The sequence below is a fragment of the Pinus tabuliformis genome, chromosome 3_1 (assembly GCF_031772625.1).
Source record: "Pinus tabuliformis cultivar Carrire ecotype Pingquan chromosome 3_1, CPIR1, whole genome shotgun sequence".
Classification (NCBI taxonomy): Eukaryota; Viridiplantae; Streptophyta; class Pinopsida; order Pinales; family Pinaceae; genus Pinus; species Pinus tabuliformis.
In genome coordinates this window covers 40,675,405-40,696,717 of record NC_142301.1, presented here as the reverse complement: position 1 = coordinate 40,696,717, position 21,313 = coordinate 40,675,405, and the positions used below count along the sequence as shown (strand labels likewise).

The following is a 21,313-nucleotide window of genomic DNA, read 5'->3' as shown; positions in this document are numbered from 1 at the left end:
AGAACTTAGGAGAAAAGGGGGTCAATATGCCTTTAGTGGATTGTGGGGACCGCTCACCCACCAAAAATATGCACCCCTTGGAGGGAGCTTGATTTTCCTAAGTTGGGGGTCGAAATATTTGATGGGACCCACGTGGGGCACAAGGGAGCAAGCATAAATAGAAGGAGAGGAGCAGCATTTGGGGCCTTTTGTTGATTTGAGAATTCATTGTTGCTTTGGTTGTTCAGCTAAGCTACAATGTGTTGTTTAGCACAAGAGCTTCCCAAGGAGTGAAGCTCACCCCTTTCTTCGGTGGACCTCGAGTGCCACCCCAGGAGGGCCTTTCCTTGCAGTTGGAGACAAAGAGAGTGACCACCATCAGAGGATTACACTACCTTGGCTCAGCTAGGACACAGTGCGAGCAGCAGGGACATAGTGGGAGAGACTGCGTGTTTGTGTGGAGCAATAGAGTCGGGATTTGGGAGTGAAGTGGTTGTTGGAGGCATTCTTATCAGGTTTTCATCTCAAAGGAACGATATTACAGCAGGAAGAAGATCCAATCACCCAGGTCGAGTTTCTAGTGCAAGGGATTGCGTCATCTTCACCCAAGACTGCACAGTCACTAGAAGGGGTTGTTTGGAGGGGGTTTTACCCATAGGATTGAGGAGTTGGGTTGTGGGGAATTCGTTGGAAGGCTGATTTGGGAGGTTTATTGGTATTTTGGGAGTAGGATACAACAGTTCCAACTACAGGTGTCGATTCCCAGTGTTGGAGGAGGGCCAACCTCTAGGAGGTTGAAATTGGAGGGTCAAAACCAAGGAAAACCCTTTCTGGGTTTTTGGCAAGGAGTAAACTCCTAAATTTACAGAAATTTATGGGCTGTTTTGAGGGGGGAAATTAGAGCTTGAAGTCAGCCAGTAGTGTAGATTTGGAGGGACAACGCAATTTTCTGGAGAGCAACACTTCTACAGCAGTTGGGTCATTTTGTGTTGATCACCTGAGGCTCGTAGCTTGCCTTGTGCAAGCCCAAGTGAACCTCATCCATCTTCTATTGTACTCCAACATATTTTATTAATGAAAATGAGCCAGTTGGGTGTTTGATGAGAAATTTTTGTCTATGTGTTGATTGTTGAGTACATTTTGTTTCTGAAATTTATTATATGTCTTTGTTATCACTCCAAATTTTCCATTAGGAATATTACAGTGATATCAGAGCATGTTCTTGGCCAGGGTGGGGAACAAGAGCGGGTGATGTCACTGAGATACCAAGGCTGGTTTTCCAAAGAGGTCGTGGTAGAGGCAGAGGCAAGGGTCGAGGTAGAGAAGAGGGACCAGACCCATTTTCAGACACTGAAGTGGAAAATATCAAAGGCATGATGGAGAACCAAGAAGAAAATGAGCAGCCCAGGCAGAGGAACACAGACCAGGTCTTAGAAGAGCTACTAAGGAGAAACCAGCAGATGATGAGGCAATGGAAGTTGATGATGGACATGATGCAACAAGTGATGGGCCTTCAAATGGGTGGAAGACCGGTGGGAGAACCTCAAGGTGACAGGGGTTCCAGAGCGGGTGGAGGCAGTCGTACCTATCAACTTCCACACACCCCACAACGTGGGCAAGCTGGCCGCCCCACAATGCCTCATTTCATGGAGGAGGCCAAGCCAGAGAGAGAGTCGAACCTAGTTGTGGACTTGGTACATTCTCTTGCATCGGGCATTAATGAGTATGAGGGGTTGGATGGTCGGGTCAAGAGGGTGATGTCCTTTGGAGAGTACATCCACCTCAAGGAGAGGTGCACTAGTGGGGTTGGAGGCCACTATAGGGGAGGAGCACCCAACAAAGATGTGCAGAAGCTAGCAGTGAAGGTCACACTTCCAAACTTCGATGGGTCAGCAAAGAGCTCAGCCAAGGCATGGATCCAAAAACTTGATACATATCTTCACTTGAATTCCATGAGGGAAGTTGATGTCATACATTTCGCCACCCTTCACTTGGAAGGGGATGCACAGGAGTGGTGGTACCACGGGCTAATCACGTTGGGGCACCTTCACATCACTACTTATACAAAGTTCACTAGGAGATTGTTGGAGAGATTTGAGAGGAAGGACCCGGAGCTACACTTCAAAGAGTTGGCCCACTTGAGACAGATTGGCAGTGCAGAGGCCTACATTAAGGAGTTCCAGAGACTCACAGTGATGGTGACAGATCTTTCGGAGGCACAGTTGATCATGTTGTTCATGGAGGCGCTTGTTGAGCCTCTGCATGGATGGGTGAGGGCTTACAAGCCCATAACTCTACGTGATGTTATTTCTAGGACCTGGGACATGATCGATGCAATGCCCAAGAACCGAGCCTTTGTTCCCACGAGACCAATAGCCCCACAGGGGAACAGACATGTGAGGCCACCACTAAGAGATGGAGGACGTAGCCAGTTGGATGATGACACCCGAAGGGGATGAGGATGTTGTGTTTCACGTGCCAGGAGCCTTGGGCAACGGGGCACAAGTGCACCAAATGCAAAGCCCATTTCCTCGAGGTGTTCTTAGATAGCGAGCCTGAGGAGGAGGAGGTCAAGGCAGTAGAGGAGTCGGGAGATGAGGGAGGACCATCATCAAAAAGGCCACCACCACCACCACCACCACCTAGAGGAGGGTCATTTGTGTGAAAATTTATGAATCTTTACAAACAGAAATCCTACTGCAGTTACTAGTTTAACATCTCCTACTTGTTATTTCCTTCAACAAGTTATTTAATTAGATAAACAGTGATGTAAACACTACTGTAGACTACACCGACATATAGATCATAAACTAAAATAATATATGAAACAAACACACAAGGGACACCGTTATTTTTGGACAACACGTCCCCGGAAAAACCCAACTCGGGAAAATCGGTGTAGCAGATAGAGGGTTTGTATTATTAAGCAAGCAAAATCCAAGTACAACATGTTGCCTCTTTTGTCGCACAAAGTGTCTAGGCACCGCGACAACGCTCAGAGTAAGGGTTGTCACTCTCGATCCTTACTTCGTCAAGGGGGGTAGTCCCTAGGCAAATGGATGAGGATAGCCTACAAAAAACAGACTGTAGGAGATTTTAATGATGGACAACTTGATGAAAGTAAATGAATCTTGATTAACTTAGATGAAAAGATTAAACGCTAATGTAGCCAAGACACGGCCACAAGATAGAAATGATTACAAACCAATGCCTTTTATATTCAATCAACCGTCGACTAAGTAAAACAAGTTATCCAGAACAATTTTCCAATATGTGACGAATAATGATAATCAATATAAACGCCCAAAACTGTATCATGCAAGAGATTCCAGATTTAAAATGATTATTGATAATGACCAGGATCTAGAATTAATTAATTTTCTCCAACAATCAATATAACTTCAAAAATTTATCGTACTTTAACCATAGGAAAATCATAAAAATGCATTTAATGACCAAATAACACTAAGGAACTTTAGGTTTAAATTTTTTAATTATTCCTTAGGCGAAAACATCAATGAAACAAAAAACAGGTAAAAAAAATCGAGATCGAAATTTTTAATGGGCCATAGGCCACATTAAAAATTTTAATGTTTAAACGAGAAACCCCTTAATTTATTTCATTTTTAATTCTCAGGTCACCAATAAATTTAAGATTTTAGAAAAAAATTAATGTTTTAATGTTTTTTTTTAAGATTTTTAAATGTTTAGGATTTTTTAACTTTTATGAATTTTTAGATTTTTTCAGTTTTTAGATTTTTTAACTTATATGAATTTTTAGATTTTTTTTTTAATTTTTAGGATTTTTTATAAATAAAATCAAAATCAAAATTCAAAAGGGAAAGTCAAATCATAAAATTTAAAAAAAGGCCTAAACGAAAAAAATTCGAATGGGAGAAGAATCACATGAAAACCAAAACAAAAATAAAAAAAATCAAAATCAAACTTAAGTCAAAATCAATTTAGCATACACATGCGCTAACACCCTAAATATATACAAAACTAAAAAACTAAACTAAACCCAAAAATAAAACCTATCGTATATCTCACAATGAAAATAAAAGTCGAAAAGTTTTGAGTTTGTGTTGTATTTGCAGGTTCTGACGGCGGAAGGGAGCTCTATGGCAAGGAAGGTTGCGAGGGTTTGGACAGGTGAATACGCAGAGGGAAGCGATGAGGAGAGTTAAGCAAGCAGCGGATGATGGGTTCGATGGTTGCGTGGAAGGGGGGCACGTTGAGGCTGGCAGCTCGACGGAGGATAGACAGGTTATGGCAGCGAGGGTTTGCTGCAGATAGTATGCAACAAAAAATCATGGAGAACTGACAGCGATGGAGGACTGGTAGCGCTAGGGAGCCACGATGGGGAATGAAGCTGCATGGAGATTAGCAGATTTGGGACACGCAGGCCAACAGACAGCGATGATAGGCAACGTATAGATGCAGAAAATTGATGGCAGAAGGGAGGATGCAGGTTGGGAAAGAAAACTTGGATTGTAGGCAAAAATGGCAGCAACAAATTTGATGCCAGAGGATGAGAAAATACAGGGTTTGGTGGCAGCGAGGGTCCTGTAAAAAAAAAATTGAAATGCACAGTACACCCCAAAACTAGGCAGCCAATCAATCTGCAAAATGGTGGCCCAAAACCTCTAAAAAAATTTCAAGAAATCTTAACTAAATTTTTAAATCGCTCTGCTTTAGATTTCTTTGAAACCCTTATAAAATTTCCAGATTTAAAAAAAAAAAAAAAAATTAAAACTCTTGGATTGCAAAATCTCTGGATAGAAACCCTGCCAAAAATGATGCTAATGGACCCCCAAAAATCTAGATCTTACCCTCCAGGGCCTAGATCTGGACTTTGCATAGCTTTCAACTTCAGATCTGCAGCTACAGGGCAACAAGAAACACCCAAACGATATAAACAATGACCCAAAAAACTAAAACCCAGAAAAACCCAAGTCAGAAAACTAAAAAAAAATAATTACAGACCTAAGTACATAAATGGCAGATCTATCAGATCTAGGGAGTGTGAGTCAGACTCCGCTCCCAGATTTGATGATCTGAGGCTCTCAATAGCCAGATTTATCGATTTAGCACAGAAAAATTAAATTTTTTGAATTTTAAAGGAGGTATTGAGCTCGAAACCCTTCATGCATCACCCATAAAAAATATCCTATGATAAGCCGAGGATCAAATTTAAGCTGGGCTCTTCAGAAAACACGGATCGAGAGTTGGTTGGTTCAACCGAGAACTTCCCCGAACGCCCGATGATCTAATAATCAAGGATTTCCTGCAAAACTCAATTTAACCATCAACATAGAGCGAGAAAATGATAATAAAATTCAGATAAATAGAGATACCTGCTATTCAAAACTTAAATTATCATTGAAACCCCAGCGACTGAGCAAGATACCTGTACTCAAATCACTCTTCAGAAAGCTACATCAATGGCTAAAAAGAAATCTGTACATGAAAATGACACATCTTACAGTGTTTCCATGAAGAGTAACACTAGCGGAAATTAACCCCAAAGTCTTTCTTTATTGCTCATAAAAAAATTACAAGAGAGCTTAAGAGCTTAGTACACGATCCAGGGATTCGCTGAACTGATTGACAAATGACCTCCTATTTAAAGATAAATCCTCCGATGATCTGAAAATGAGATCTTAAATCAATATTAAGGTATTGCAGACTCATGTGCAGGAATGCCTATATTACTTACTGCAACGGATCGAAAAGATTGCGAATAATATAGACAATTAACAGTCAAAAAACATAATAGACACACATATCAACACAGCAAATAATCAAGGAGTTCACTAGACTTCCTGGCTACGTCTCTTGGTCCTGCTTTCAGTGCTGACCTCTATATTATGTCTTCAAGAACAGAGTTTACAAGTGTGAGCTCAATCAGAGCCATAACACAACAACAGTGATATTACACAGGGATTTCACTCGAAAACCTCGAGTCTACAGAGTACACAGACTCTCCCTCTCAGTGCCTCTGATCAACTGTTCGTAGCTGTGTGGTTTCTCTGACTCTCTGTCTCCCCTCTATCTCTGACCTCTGACTTGTCTCTGTTCTGCTATGGAATGGCTTTTTAAGCCTATCAGTGTTGTCTGTTCAACTCCATCCTCAGGCTTTCTAGCTTTCGGCCGCTATCCGTTCAAATCCCTGTTGAGCGTTATACAATCATTGCAAAATGCTCTAAGGTATGGTGGCCACCTGTTTTCAAACGGAAAGGACCAGTGCGGGTGAAAATCCCAAAGAATCGCTTCTCTGTTTACACAGAGAAATACACAGAAATACATAGGAAAAACGCCTATTATCGGACTTGAAATTCTATACAACTGCACCTATAAACCCCATGGGGTCTGCCCTGATCGCAATTGCAAGTCACATTGGCTATTGGTCAAACATCAATACACGGGGAAATACAAAGAAATCTGCAAAAACCGGACTTCAAATATGTTTAAATCTGACCTATAATCCTTATCGGGTCCAGGTATATTGCATGTCGCATATCGCGGGTCTTTGTATTGTTTCCAGTCCACTCGCTGATCGCCGATCACTGATATCGGTGTATCACATATCGGCCCTTCGCAATGCCACGAGCCATGGTCCATTCCCATATATTGTTGCAATGCGATATTGCGATGTGATAAATCGCAAATCGCATGGCCTTCGGGTCTATGGGTTAAGTCCTCCCCTTTGGAATCTGCGATGCGATAATGCAATCTCCGCTTTGATCTGCGCGCTCGATCAACGATCCGCGTTAAGTCGTTGGATCGCGATCGCAATTCCCACAAGGCTGCCTTCGATACACTCCATTGGCCTGCTCCAATGTGATATCCTGATTTAATCTGGGTCGTTGATCTGTCTGATTTGACGACTCTAGTGCAACGTTACTTCAACCTTCGCTTAGCTCTGTTTTCCGCCTTTCTTCTTGGTTTTTCTTCTGCGATAGTGTTTTCCGATAATATGTATATGAAGACTTAGAGGTTTCAAGATCCATACTGGATCACGCCTTCCCACTGAAAAGCTTTTGGACCACCAAAAGTTGGTTTTTAGGCATCGATCAAGTGAGAATACAATTCTCTCACTTGTCCAATTTCTATCCATCGTGCCTTGCTTGGATTTGAACCTTTGAGTCCCACTCTCAGGTACTCAACATCCCCTCGACGCATTGTTCTTACCTTCCTGCCCAGAACTGTGTCCTCCTGTAACTCATTGAGATACTCCAGCAACAGATCCTCAATAGAAGGCAACTGACTTTGCTCTTCAGGATCTTCAACCATTGAAGGTTCGTACAATCTCAAGTTTTCTGCATTAACCATTGAATAGATCTGCATATAAGCTAGCAAATCAAGGCGAAAAGCATTTTCACCAATTTTATCAAGTATCTTGAAAGGTCCATACCTTATTGGTTTTAGCTTCTTACCTTCACCTTGCATTCTGTCTTTGTTGATGTACAGCCAGACTTGATCACCAACTTGAAAACTATGCTCAACTCAATGCTTGCCATGTCTTGCCTTGTACTTGGCTTGACTTCTTTCTAGCTGTTCCTGTACTACCTGGTGAATTTCTTGGATTTGTTCAATGAACTTGGTTGCTTTGTCCACATCACTATGTCCATCAACTGCTATGTCTTTACCAAAGACAAAATCCAAGGGAGACTTTGGTATAAAACCAAAACAAGTCTCAAAAGGAGATCTCTGAGTAGAAGAGTGCTTGGCATGGTTGTAAGCATGTTGCACATAACACAAATGCTCATCCCAAAGCTTGGGATGCTTGCTGCAATAGCCTCTGAGCAACTGGATCACTGTCCTGTTGACCATTTCTGTGTGACCATTTGTTTGTTGATGAAATGTTGTGCTCTTCTTCAATCTGGTGTCCATCAACTCCCATAGATTTGACCAAAACTTCCCAACAAATCGAGAATCTCGATCAGATACAATAGAAGTGGGTAACCCAAAATGAACCCATACATTTTGAAAGAACAACTTTGTTGTTTGTTCAGCTGTAACCTGCTTGTTACATGGTATCAAAATACACATTTTACTGAACCTATCCACAACAACATACAAATAATCATGACCTTTCCTAGACTTTGGCAATCCCCCAATAAAATCCATGGAAACACTTTCCCAAGGACGAGAAGGAATTGGAAGTGGAGTGTACAAGCCTAATTTTCTATTACTTGGTTTGCTTGTAGCACACATTGTACATCCTTTGATATATCTAGAAACTGTCTCATGCATTCTTGGCCAATAACAGAACCTTTGCAATTGTGCAACTGTTTTACTTACACCAAAATGACCTGATATAAGAGAAGTATGTGCTTCTCGAATTATGTTAACTCTTTCAGTTTGTGGAATGCATAACTTTCCCAAATGATATAAGAGTTGGTCCTTTACATAATAATCCAATTCTTCTACTTGCTTGCCATGACTTAAAGTTGCATATACATCTTTAACATCTACATCTTGATCATATTGTTCAATGTAACTTTCGTATTATTGAATTATGCTTAAGTATAGTAAATGCATTTATGATTGGTCTTGATAACATGTTTACAACCTTATTGTGTGTGCCCTTCTTATATCTGATGACAAGATGAAATTGCTATAGAAAACCCATCCATTTATAATGTCTTGATTGCTGCAATTTAGTTTGTGAGTGCAAATATTGAAGTGGTTGATGATCTGTATGTATGATTGTTTCTTTACCCATTAGGTAATGTTTCCACTTTTTCACACTTTGTACTAATGCATACAATTCTTTATCATATGTGGGATAATTAACTACTGCAGAAGTAAATGTCTCAAAATGATAGCATATGGGTTTTCCGTGTTGCATCAACACTGCTCCCATGGCATAGTCACTGGCATCTGTCTCAATCTCAAATGGATGTTGAAGATCTGGCAGTGCTAGTACTGGTGTTGTACTGATTTTCTCTTTTAAGGTGTCAAAGGCTTTTTGTTGTTTGCCTCCCCACTGAAACACTTGTTTCAATCCTGTTAAAGCATGTAATGGAGTTGCAATCAAAGAAAAGTTAGCAATAAACTTTCTCCAGTATTGTGCTGCCCCTAGGAAACTCCTAACCTCTGTAGCAGATTTGGGTTTAGGCCAGTTCACAATGACTTCAACCTTAGAGGGATCTATCTTCAATTCACCACCCCCTACAATATAACCCAAATAATTTAAAGATGTTATGCAAAATTCACATTTTGACAGTTTTACATAGAGATTTTCTCTTTTTAAAACATCTAAAGTCTGCTTTACATGCTTTACATGGTCTTCCCATGTCTTACTAAAAACAAGAATGTCATCTAAATAAATAATTACAAAGTCATCAATAAAAGGTCTAAGTACATCATTCATAACTCTCATAAATGTAGCAGGAGCATTAATTAAGCCAAAAGGCATAACCAACCATTCATACAGTTCTTGCTTTGTCTTGAAAGCAGTCTTCCATGCATCCTGTTCTGCAACTCTGACTTGATAATAACCACTTTGCAAGTCTAACTTAGAAAAGTAAACTGTTTCTTTCAATTGATCTAATAAATCATCAATACGAGGAAGAGGATAACAAATCTTGATCGTTATTTTATTTAATGCTCTATAATCAATGCACATTCTCCACAAACCATCTTTCTTTCTCACCAGCATGACTGGAGATCCACATGGTGATGTGCTTGGTCATATAAACCCTTTATCAAGCAACTCCTGTACTTGCTTCTTTATCTCTGCATTCTATAAAGTTGACAACCTGTACATTCCAATGTTAGGTAATGGAGCATCTTACTGCAAATAAATATCATGTACTATTTTTCGCTTGGGTGGCAGACCTTTTGGTTCTTGAAATAGAACATCATACTCTGAAACAACTTTAACTAAATTAGCTTTCTGTTTAGAATCACAACCTTCAAATGCATTGGATTTTTCAGGATCCTTCGCCTTTACAACCATTAGTAAAAATTGCTTACTTGAATTCACAATTCTTTTCATCTGTCTTGAGTTTATGTGAGAATAGTTATCTTTGAGTTTATGAGCTCTTACAATATATTCAATTCCATTTTTAGTGAGTTGATACTTATTCTCAGCTCTATAGAAAATAGCTTTCCTATCATACAAGTATGGGCTTCCCAAAACAATACCATATATATCCAATGGAACTATATCTAACTCAACCTCATCTACAAACGTTGATCCAATAGAAAACCTAAGTTTACATTGTCTCGTTACTTGTAGCTTTGTTTTATCACACACCCAACCTAATGGATATCGCGAGGTTCTGTTTGTAATCCCAACTTCTTTACAATTGTTTCAGAAATAAAATTTACTTGTGATCCACTATCAAATAAAGTATCAATCTTATTATGCTTGGAAATTACTCTAATACGAAAAATCTCATTTCTTTCCCTCTCATTATTTTCATTATCAACAGATTGTGCAGAATTACTTGTGGATGCTTCAAAATCTTTACCTTTAATACCTGTGGCTGTAACTGTTGTTTCATCGCCTGAATCTAATCCCAAGTCCTGCTAAATAGCAGCAACATTCTTTTTCTTCCTTCCACCGAACTTCTTAGGTCTCCGTTCTGGATGCAAAAACCAGCAGTGTGCCTCATCGTGTCCTTCTTTCTTGCAATGAGTGCATGAAGGTTTATCCTTCTTTACAGTGTTTGCTTTCCTTTCCTTCCATTTCAGTTTCTTCTTTTCCTTACTCTTGCTTACAGAATATATAGATGATCCCCCAACCTCTGCGTTTACATTCTTACCTCTAGCTTCTAGATGTGTGGCTTGAACTGATACATCATCTAATCTAGTGGGATTAAACATGAGAATAGTATGTTTTAAATAGCTATGAAGACCACCTATATACTTCAATAAAGTCTCAGGCGAGTCCACTAATATACCTAGAGTTAAAGCTCTCTTTCTGAATTCTTGAATATAACTTTGTACACTTTGACCCTTCAACTGACGAAGAGTTTGCCAACTCATCATTGCCTGCTACATGTAAGCTAAAAGATAGAATTGCTTTTTGATAGCAAAAACAAATTCATTCCAGGTAGAAATGATTTTACCATGTTTTTGCAGATCAGATTGTGTCTTTCCTTCCCACCATACTAATGCAATTCATCCAATTCGAAGGCTAGCCAGCTGAATCTTCTTCCTTTCTGAATCAACGTTCTGTACCCTGCAATAGACATCAATTTGTCTTATACAATTATCTAGCTTTTCTGCATTGAGTTCTCCGTCATAAATTGGCAAATCAAACTTCACATCTAATTTGATTAAGGAGGTTTTCTTCTTCTTCTTAGAAGAGCTAGAAGATGATGAGGATGATGAAGGTGATGATGGACGAGATGGCGGAGGAGGCATTCCTCCTTTTCCTTTGCCTTCTGAAGAGGCAACTAGAAAAGGTTCCTTTGCTCCTTTGTCTGGTTTAGGTGTTGAAGTGCTTCCAGTTCAACCCTTCTTAAATTCCAGATACATCTCTTCCACCATGGCTTGGAGTGTCTTAAAACTTTCTATAAATTGAGATTCTGATCCCAATGGAGTTTCTTCTGCCATTCTCCTCTGAGAGTAGACTCTTCCAATCTCTGGATTAACCTCAACAAGTTCTCCTTCTTCTAGTCTGAGCTTTAATCTAGTTAGCATTCAAAATCCAGCACAAGCTTGTCTAACTTTAACAAAACCAAAACCAAATGCTCTGATATACCACTTGATCTGAAAATGAGATCTTAAATCAATATTAAGGTATTACAAACTCATGTGCAGGAATGCCTATATTATTTAGTGCAATGGATCGAAAAGATTGCGAATAATATAGACAATTAACAATCAGAAAACACAACAGACACACACATCAACACAGCAAATAATCAAGGAGTTCACCAGACTTCCTGGCTACATCTCCTGGTCCCGCTTTCAGCATTGACCTCGATATTATGTCTTCAAGAACAGAGTTTACAGGTGTGAGCTCAATCAGAGCCATAACACAATGACAGTGATATTACACAGGGATTTCACTCGAAAACCTTGAGTCTACAGAGTACACAAACTCTCCCTCTTAGTGCCTCTGATCCACTGTTCATAGCTGTGTGGTTTCTCTGACTCTCTATCTCCCCTCTGTCTCTGACCTCTAACTTGTCTCTCTTGTGTTATGGAATGCCTTTTTAAGCCGATCGCCGTTGTCTGTTCAGCTCCATTCTCGGGCTTTCTGGCTTCCGACTGCTATCCGTTCAAATCCCTGTTGAGCGTTAAACAATCATTGCAAAACGCTCTAAGGTATGGTGGCCACCTGTTTTCAAACGGAAAGGACCAGCGCGGGTGAAAATCCCAAAGAATCGCTTCTCTGTTTACACAGAGAAATACACAGAAATACATAGGAAAAATGCTTATTATCGGACTTCAAATTTTATACAGCCGCACCTATAAACCCCGTCGGGTCCGCCTTGATCGCAATCGCAAGTCGCATCGGCTATGGGTCAAACATCAATACATGGGGAAATACAAAGAAATCCGCAAAAACCGGACTTCAAATATATTTAAATCCGACCTATAATCCTTATCGGGTCCGGGTCTATCGCATGTCGCATATCGCGGGTCTTTGTATTGTTTCCAGTCCACTCGCCGATCACCAATCGCCGATATCGGCATATCGCATATCGGCCCTTCACAATGCCACGGGCCATGGTCCATTCCCATATATTGTTGCGATGTGATATTGCGATGCGATAAATCGCATATCGCATATCGCATGGTCTTCGAGTCTGCGAGTTAAGTCCTCCCCTTTGGAATCTGCAATGCGTGTTGTCGCACAGATTGCCATGACAACGCTCAGACCGGGGGCTGTCACCCTGATCCCCGATCTCTCCGTTTAAGCTTGTCTCCCACGGCTAAGGGGGGTGGACCCTATGGGACAATGAATGACCAACTGTGGACCAGTTGGGTTGGGAGGGATGAGGGAAAACAAGCACTTATTTGATTTTATTAAGTTGATAGACCAGTGCCTTATGGAGTTAATGGCTGAATGATTATTTATCAAATGCTTGCAGAAATATGAGCTCATTAACAATCATTTACCATCAAATAACTCAAACAAAATTAATTTTTACCAAATGCAAGATAATCGATACATGCTCAATGGCTTAACAATATTCCAGCAATTAAAATTCAAAAGATTAAGTGCTTTAAATAACCACGTAATTTTAAATGCTAACCAGAGATCACATTCATATAGCTAATCTTTAAATGATCATTCACGCATATTTAACCACATGAAAATGATAAACATTAATCCCACATCAAAATTTTAGCCTCAGCAGAAAAGATATATTGCAAACATGACAAATCCCTGAGCCAAGACTGAAACTAGCAAAAAAGTTCCAAAATATTTTTATATTTTCAAATAAAACGAAACTAAGCTAACTAAAGTCTAAATGAAACTTTAAATCTAAAATTTGAATAACATAAAAATCTAATCTAAGTTAAAAGAAAACTTTTCATGCCTTTTTTATATTTTATGAGAGATTTTTTATTTTTTATTTTAAAATCAAAACAAAACTAAATTTTTTTGGATTTTAAAGCTATGAAATCAAAAGTAAAAAGAAAGTCTAATTCTAAATCTAAATTTAAATGTTTATGATTTTTATTTTATATATATATATATATATAGATATATATTAATTATGATTATAAATTGTAAATTTAAGATCAAAATAAAACAAAGGTTAAAGGAAATAAATCTAAAAAAATGATAGTTCTAAACTAAAACTACACTATATAAAATTATACGCACAAAAAAAAATTGAAATGAAAATGAAAAGCTTCAAGCATAAACCTAAAGTCGAAAATGGAAAACGAATGCATACAACGAACCCCAGCTACAAACGTTAAAGCTATAAGAAAAATCGAAATCAAAAAATAAACGCTAACCCTAACCAAACTGAGCGCATACGTGGTGATTAAAAGAAATGAAAATCGTAAATGTCTGGCTGCTTGTCGTTTTGTGCAGGAGCTCGATGAGGGAAGAAGAGAGCTCGACGGCAGGAAAGGTAACGCGTAGGTGTGAACAGTGACGCGAAGAGGGCTCGAACGCAGCGCTTTGAAGTGGAACGCACAGGAAAACAGTTGCGTGGTTCAGTGAGAGAGCCATAGATAGCATAGGATAAAAAAAAACTGGAGCTCGTGGATTGCTTGCGAATGCATGTTGAAGGGAGATGAATAAATGAGAAAGAAAGGGTTTGTGGTAGCAGCGTGGGATGGGCTGCGAGGTGAAGATGCTGACTTAGAATTACACGCAGTAAGGAGGCAACACGCAGATGGAGGGGGCAGCGTGAAGGCTGCGTGAGAAGAAAGGAGGGACGTGGAATGATGAATGGGGGATGAGCAGACAGAGTGAAGGGAACGAAAGAAAGCTTAGCAGAATGATATTTCGAACGCTTGTAGTTTGCAGGTGTATGGATGAGGGCCAAGGTGCGGCAAAAGAGCAAAACGATAGCTGAGCGATATGAAAACTGCGGGCAGCGTTGAGGGCCGTGACTGTGTAGATTTGCTTCAAAAAATTCAAAATGCCCCTGTAACACAAAGAAACCCTGAGAATTAGCAAGAAGATGATCAAACCCTCGGAAATCTTCAGAAAACCCTGCGACCTGTAATGGAAAGATAAACAGCCAGAGAATATATATATTGAAAAAAAACTAAAACCCTACAAACCAGCTACAATTATTTACAGCTTTGTGACTCTACAATAGCCAGATTTGTCATTAATCCACTAAAATATTTTCAAAACTTTAGATTTACTATGAGGCACTTCAGAAAACTTCTCATGCATTCAAAAGATAAATTAAAATAATAGACCCAGAATTAAAACTGGCTGGGCTCTTCAAGAAAATGCTTTGCAGGAGTTGGCTGGTTTAGCCGAGAACTTCCCCAAACGCCCACTGATCTTCTCAATCTAGATTTCCTGCACAGCTCACTTCAACCATCAATAAAGAGGGAAAAAACAGTACTAATTTCCAGACCTAATGGAGATACCTGCCATTACTTCAGAAATTCTATTACCATTCAAACCCTAGTAAGTGAACAAGATACCTGTGTTCAACATCACTCTTCACCAAGCTATTACTAATGGCTGAAAATAAAATTATGCAGAAAATAAAACATCTTGCAGCACTTCAGGAGAGTAACACCAGCAAGATTTCAACCCCAAAGTCTTTCTTTATTGCACAAAAAAAAGTTTACAAGAGAGCTTTCTTCAGCACAAGACTCACAGATCAAATGATCTCAAATGACCCCTAGCACCCTATTTAAAAGAAAAATTCCCAACAGCTAGTTCGAGTGATCCATGACAAACTAATCTCGACCGTCGATGAGGATCAAGATATCTTTTAATCTTATCCGTCGAATTTTTAATAAGTTAAAAATTAAAATTTTGCATTTGTTTTCTCAAAATTCGACTTATTTTATTATTTAATTTTTTTTTTTTATTTTTATTTTTTTTTATTTTTTTATTTTTTTTATTATTATTTTTTGGACCCTCGAACTTAGCCTTTGGAAAAATTACCTAGGACCTAGGACTTAGGACTTATGAGGGGATTAAAACATTTTCTAACCCTCAAGACACTTTACATCATGATTTCTTTACAATTTTACATCTCAAAGGGGAAACCCATTTGACATAGACCCTCGTGGACCACCCAGTTCTGCGACCAAATATAATCTAGCTGATCAACACACTAGGATTCCCTTAAGATTCTGATGACAAAATTCATTCCGACTTTGGGGTTAGGCTGAAGGAAAACTCTGCCGATCATGGATCGGTGAGACAAAAACCCTTCCAGAACATAGATTATCACTAGAAAATTAGGTCCACCTAGGCAATTTACATACAAGACTCAGATCTGCTAAGATTATTTACAATTTACACATGCAGACTGGGTTTACAATATAATATGATCAGGTCGACGATGACTGTCGAATGGCACGGACATGTCGATCAAGCGCTGTCCCCTTTTGCGGAAAAAAAGGGGGTGTACTGCTACGGGTAGTTGACACGTAGTGGTCAACATTTGGCTCTACTTGGGGACACGTTGTTGCACTGTAGGAATGTGAGAATCCAGAATCTGCACCCACACAGCACACACCAAGAATAAGTAGTGTCCATCCAAAAATCATCATATAACATTAAGCACATGAAATATATAAGCTCTTCATTTGTTAATTATCTAATAACAAGGAAAGTAAATCTAATCCTAAAACAGAAACAAAATGCTGAAATAACAAGGAGTAGGGTTAGAAATGCAATACAAAGGATGCCCCATGGCATCAGATATCATCTTTGAAGAACAGCTTGAGCATTTGGCCATTTGCAGGTAGATCAAGTGGTTCGCCATCCAATCTGCTCAAGTGGAATGAGTTTGGTCCAGCTATATCTCGAATGATGTATGGCCCCAGCCACAAACTGTCGAACTTCTTATGTTTTCCTGGTTTTTCATTCTTGCGATCCCAAAGAAGTACCATATCTCCCACCTGCAAAGATCTAGATCGAGAGGATTTATCATAGCTTTTCTTAATGTTAGATTGATTTTTACATATAGTGTCAAAAGCTGTCCTATGAGCTTCATCTAACTCCACAATCTGATCTATTCTATTCTGAACAACATCTTTATTAGTAGAAAAATGTTGAAGGAGCTGATAAGCTGGCAATTTTAGATGCACAGGTAAGGTTACATCCAAGCCATAAACTAATTCAAAGGGAGATTTACCAGTAGCTTTCTTCTTAGTGATCCTATTTGCCCATAAAGCATACTTGATTTTGCTATCCCATGATCTCTTATTATCTCCTACTATCTTCTTGATAATGGTTATGAGATTCTTGTTACTTGATTTGGCCAAACCATTACCCTGAGGATAGTAACTTGACGAATGAGATAAAATAGTGCCATATTTGAAACAGAAAGATGAAAACTCTGAAGAACTAAAAGCTCTGGGATTGTCAGTAGTGATCTTAGCAGGGACACCAAATCTAGTAATGATATTATTTTCAATGAAATCCATAATAACCTTTTCAGTGGCATTCTTAGCAGGAATGGCTTCAACCCATTTAGTGAAATAATCAGTAGCAGTCAAAATCCATGAGTAGCCATTGCTAGAATTTTCATGGAACTTCCCAATGAAGTCCAGAACCCAGTGTTGAAAAGGTGCCTCTACAATGACAGGTTGTAGGGGCAGGGCAGCTAGCTTCTATTTCCCAGTGAATAGTTGACAGGTTTGACAAGTTCTAACAAACTTATGCACATCAGAAAAGATCGAAGGCCAATAATAACCAGCTCTCAGGATTTTGTGGGCGGTAGTTCTAGCAGCATAATGACCACCACAAAATCCTGAATGAAACTCAGAGATTAATCTCTTGGACTCAATTTCATCAACACACCTAAGCATTATGCCCTCAAGATTTCTCCACCCAAGGCCATCCTTCATAAGGCAATACTTAGTGGCTTTTAGTCTAAGAGCCCTTCTCTTATGAGCAACTAAATGGTTAGGACATGTAAGATTCATCAAGTAATAAACAATGTCCTTGTACCACTCATGCTCTCCTAATCTTTACAACTCCAGCGAAGATAAATCGTTAAGACAAAACAAACCAAGAGTCTTTTCGTTACTTTCAGTCAACATTTGAGCCAAACCTTGGCCTTTGACTAGCTTGGTGGGTCTAATCTCTAAATCATATTCTTGTATTTTAGTAACCCACCTAGCGCGAGTCCCTAAGCAATCGGTTTGAGTTAATATATCTTTAACAACAGAATGTGGGATGAAAGCAATGATTTTAGAATAACCCACATAAGTTTTGAAGTGCTTAAGAGACTTGACCAGGGCATAAGCTTGCTTTTCCATGGTATTGTACTTCAATTCGGAATTTTGAAGCGCTCTACTCATGAAAGCAATAGGCTCAATTTCAGAGCCGAAGGAGGAAACAGTGACACGTGGCACGTCGTACAAGTTCGCTCTACTAAACTAGTCCATAATTAGGTCATTGTGAGAGATTGGGCATAACTTTGCCTTGAAGAGTCCAAATCGGGTCAGACCTATGGCATTGGAAAGAAGACTCAGAGGGCTTCTACAGGACTGAAGATCACATGTTGGGGATCTGAAATCGCAGAGATACATCAGATTAAATATCGTGCTCCTAGAAGGCAAGAAAAACTAGATCAAGTGTTGTCAAGGGGTGCAAAGGACCAGACTTTCTAGGGCAGCAAAGAGCAAGGTGCAGCAAAATGATGCAGCAGAGGTAAGCTACAGGTAAGTATCTTCTGTATATGCATGTTCATCTCTTAATTGCATTAGGTTCTTTGTATTCTAATTTGTTGTTTTTGTTTAGCACTAACATATGCTCTGCAGGATGAGGTAAGTTTTGCTATTATCATGTCATGGGTATTTCCTTGAAGACTTTTTGCAGGTATTATATATTCATCAAGAGAAGACTCAATGCATAATCTAATGTTCTGAAGAATGAGAAAGGGTAGCATGACAAGAGCAGCAATCAAGGTGCAGAACAGCAGCAAGAAGTTCACCACATGAAGTCTTCAAGTGGGCAGCACTGCATACAGACATTGTAAAAGTATCATTGTACAGAGTCATTGTAAAAGCATCTTTGTAAAAGTTGTACAAGTGTCTATCTGCCAAGAGTTGAAGAGGTAGTGTCGGGAGGTCTAGGATCATCATTAGGTGGTTGTGTCATAGTTGGGGTTATGGTCTAGTGTGTTTTCTTCTTCTACATCATTCTATATCATTGTAAAGTGGACCATTTTCCCTAGTACGAGAGTCCATTCTTCTTTTATTCTTCTATGGGGTGGTAGGGTGGTGTTACGCTGGTGCATGAAATCACCAACAGGTTCAAGCCTGTGAAAACTTCAGGGTGGTAGGGTGGTGCTAGGGTGAGTTGTAGCTCATTGGGTGTTGGGGCATCCGTTCAATTGACTACTGAAGAATCTCGGGTGTTGGAGCGTCCATCCAGTGGGAGTTGGAGAAGAATGTTTTTCTAGATTCTAGGAAGTTGGAGCTTTCTTTTCAATTGGAGTTGAAGATTAAAGAATTATTAGAAAAGTGTTCGGTGGTTTTTGACCCGGAGGGGGTTTTCCACCTAAAATTTTTGTGCCTCGTGTTCTTTTATTCACTGTTGTTACTACATAAACATTAATGATAATTGAAGATTAACTAATGCTCTGAAAAGATTTAAAAGTGCTAATTGCTAAGGAATGTTGATTCACGCCCCCCCCCGCCTTCTTAGTATTTTCCAACATTGATTGCCCAATGAGAGATTATAAGAGCAAGTCAATGGGCTTTGGAGAACTCATAGAGACACGTAGTGGTGCGATTTGCAGTGAGAACAAGGGCACAGAGGGAGACACCAGCAGTAGGGTTTCAACATAGAGATTGAGGAGAGAATTTCCGGAGAAATTCTCCACGGTGATTCCAACATTCCAGTGACAGGAAGGTTCATTGGGAATATTCATACATATCAGTTGTTCACTTCCAAATATTGGTGATTTTTCAAGCATATCTTCATCAAAGCTTAGTTCAGTATTTTCAAATTGAAGATGGCAAAAGTTATTTGCATAAGTATTCGAACTTGTGCTTGAAGGGGGAATGTTAAATTGTGAGCCCCTACACACAAAGTTTGAGACCACATCCCTGAGTTGTAAACCTTATCCGTGATGACTGATGAGGTGTTGTCATGATCCATGGATGAGTTGTTCGTGAGATCTAGATCTAGAATATTGATGTACCATAAATTCAGTTCTTGAGATCAATAGAATGAATAAGAGAATGGCTTAAGGCTTTTTCCACCACTTTGCTTGTCTTGTCTTACTTACCTAATTCTTAACATACACTATCAATATAACATGGTACAAGACCCACCCACGGCATGTAGAATTGTCGGTGAATGGGTGCACTATAAAGGCACTCCTTGTTTAAAAATCATCGTTTCAAAATCCCATTAGGGTCTTGACCTATAGTGATAGCAGTGGGAATCACCCCATGTCACGCAAGTATAAAACCCGCCTAGTTGCCGATTCCTCTAGTCACAAAAAAAAAATGACACAAGATTCCACTAAAGCTTTACTAACTAAAGGCCTCACCGAAGCAACAAAGACGTTCATTTAAAACCTTCTCATTTTCAACAAAGATCATATAGTTGTCTGAATCAACCCACTCTGAAGGTTGTTTGGCATATTTCACTCGAAAACAAATCATCTAAAACACTTCCTCTTCGTAGCTCAATGCAAACGAATCCCTCGTATTTGGTCATTCACTAAGGCAAGACTTCTGCTTGGATGATACCGTTACACCTAAGAAGCTTCCAGACGATGAGAAACATGGAATATTCAAAACATAAAGTAATGTTTACAGCAAAAGTACTTAACAGAGTAATACATGTATATAAGACAATGACATATTGCCATTTACAGTTTGTGCGCAATTTATTAGCATTGAGAATTAGTCATGGTTAGGGTTCGAGTTCATCAGCTCATCCACTCGGAAAGAACATGAAGAAGAACTGAACAGTAGAAATCAAATATGGAAATGAATTGTCTGTCCACTGGTGACAAAAAATGCAACATACAGACATCCTTCAATCAACCAAAATAGAAATATTTTCGTATGATAAAAATGGCGGGAGTAAGAATGGAGAAATCAGGCGTACCTTTATTAGCTCGGACTGTAATCAGGCGCTTTGAAGGACTCTTGAAGTGGTGAGTTTTATACACACGTCCCATGCTAAAATTCGGCAATCCAACTGCAATGTTCGCCATTTTTGCTGATAAGTTTTGTGAGTTGATGTCTGGATTCGGTACAGAGCTGTCTTAACTGAAGAAATTCCTGGTACACGGATGATCGCGTGGAGCGTCTGCCACGTGGCAATGCCGGGACTTCAAAAATGACCGTATCCTCCCAGCTCCTAACTTCGACCAACTAACGTGATCATTGTGGACACGTGTCAGAGAAAATGGGATCCTCGCGAGAATTGAACCTGTGCAATGTTAAAAAGGTGTATCTATCTTTGGGTTTTGTGTGGAACACAATGTACGATGAAGTTGGGAGTTTATCGGCCAAACAAAATTCGACCAATAAATAAGTGTAAATTTTGCTATTTGTCACACTGTGGTTGGTAAAATGAAATGAAATGATATTTTAAAATTCAGGGAATTAAAAATAATTTATGAGACCATTAGTTTTTTGTTTTTTGTTTTTTTTTTAATTTAATCATTTTCTTATTTAAATGAACTAGCTCGGCGTTCCAACAATTTTCTGGCTAAAAAGA

General features: G+C 39.3%; 1 protein-coding gene across 1 annotated transcript in view; it reads right to left on the bottom strand.

The window, feature by feature from the left end:
- The window catches only part of LOC149185665 (ferredoxin-thioredoxin reductase catalytic chain, chloroplastic-like), a 215,593-nt gene extending 194,591 nt beyond the window's left edge, over window positions 1-21,002 (bottom strand). The window contains exon 1 of the mRNA XM_089410762.1: window positions 20,696-21,002. Within this exon, the coding sequence (XP_089266888.1) occupies window positions 20,696-20,804 (109 nt within the window). The 5' untranslated portion in view covers window positions 20,805-21,002. The remainder of the gene's footprint in view (window positions 1-20,695) is intronic.
- Between the last annotated feature and the right edge of the window lie 311 nt (window positions 21,003-21,313).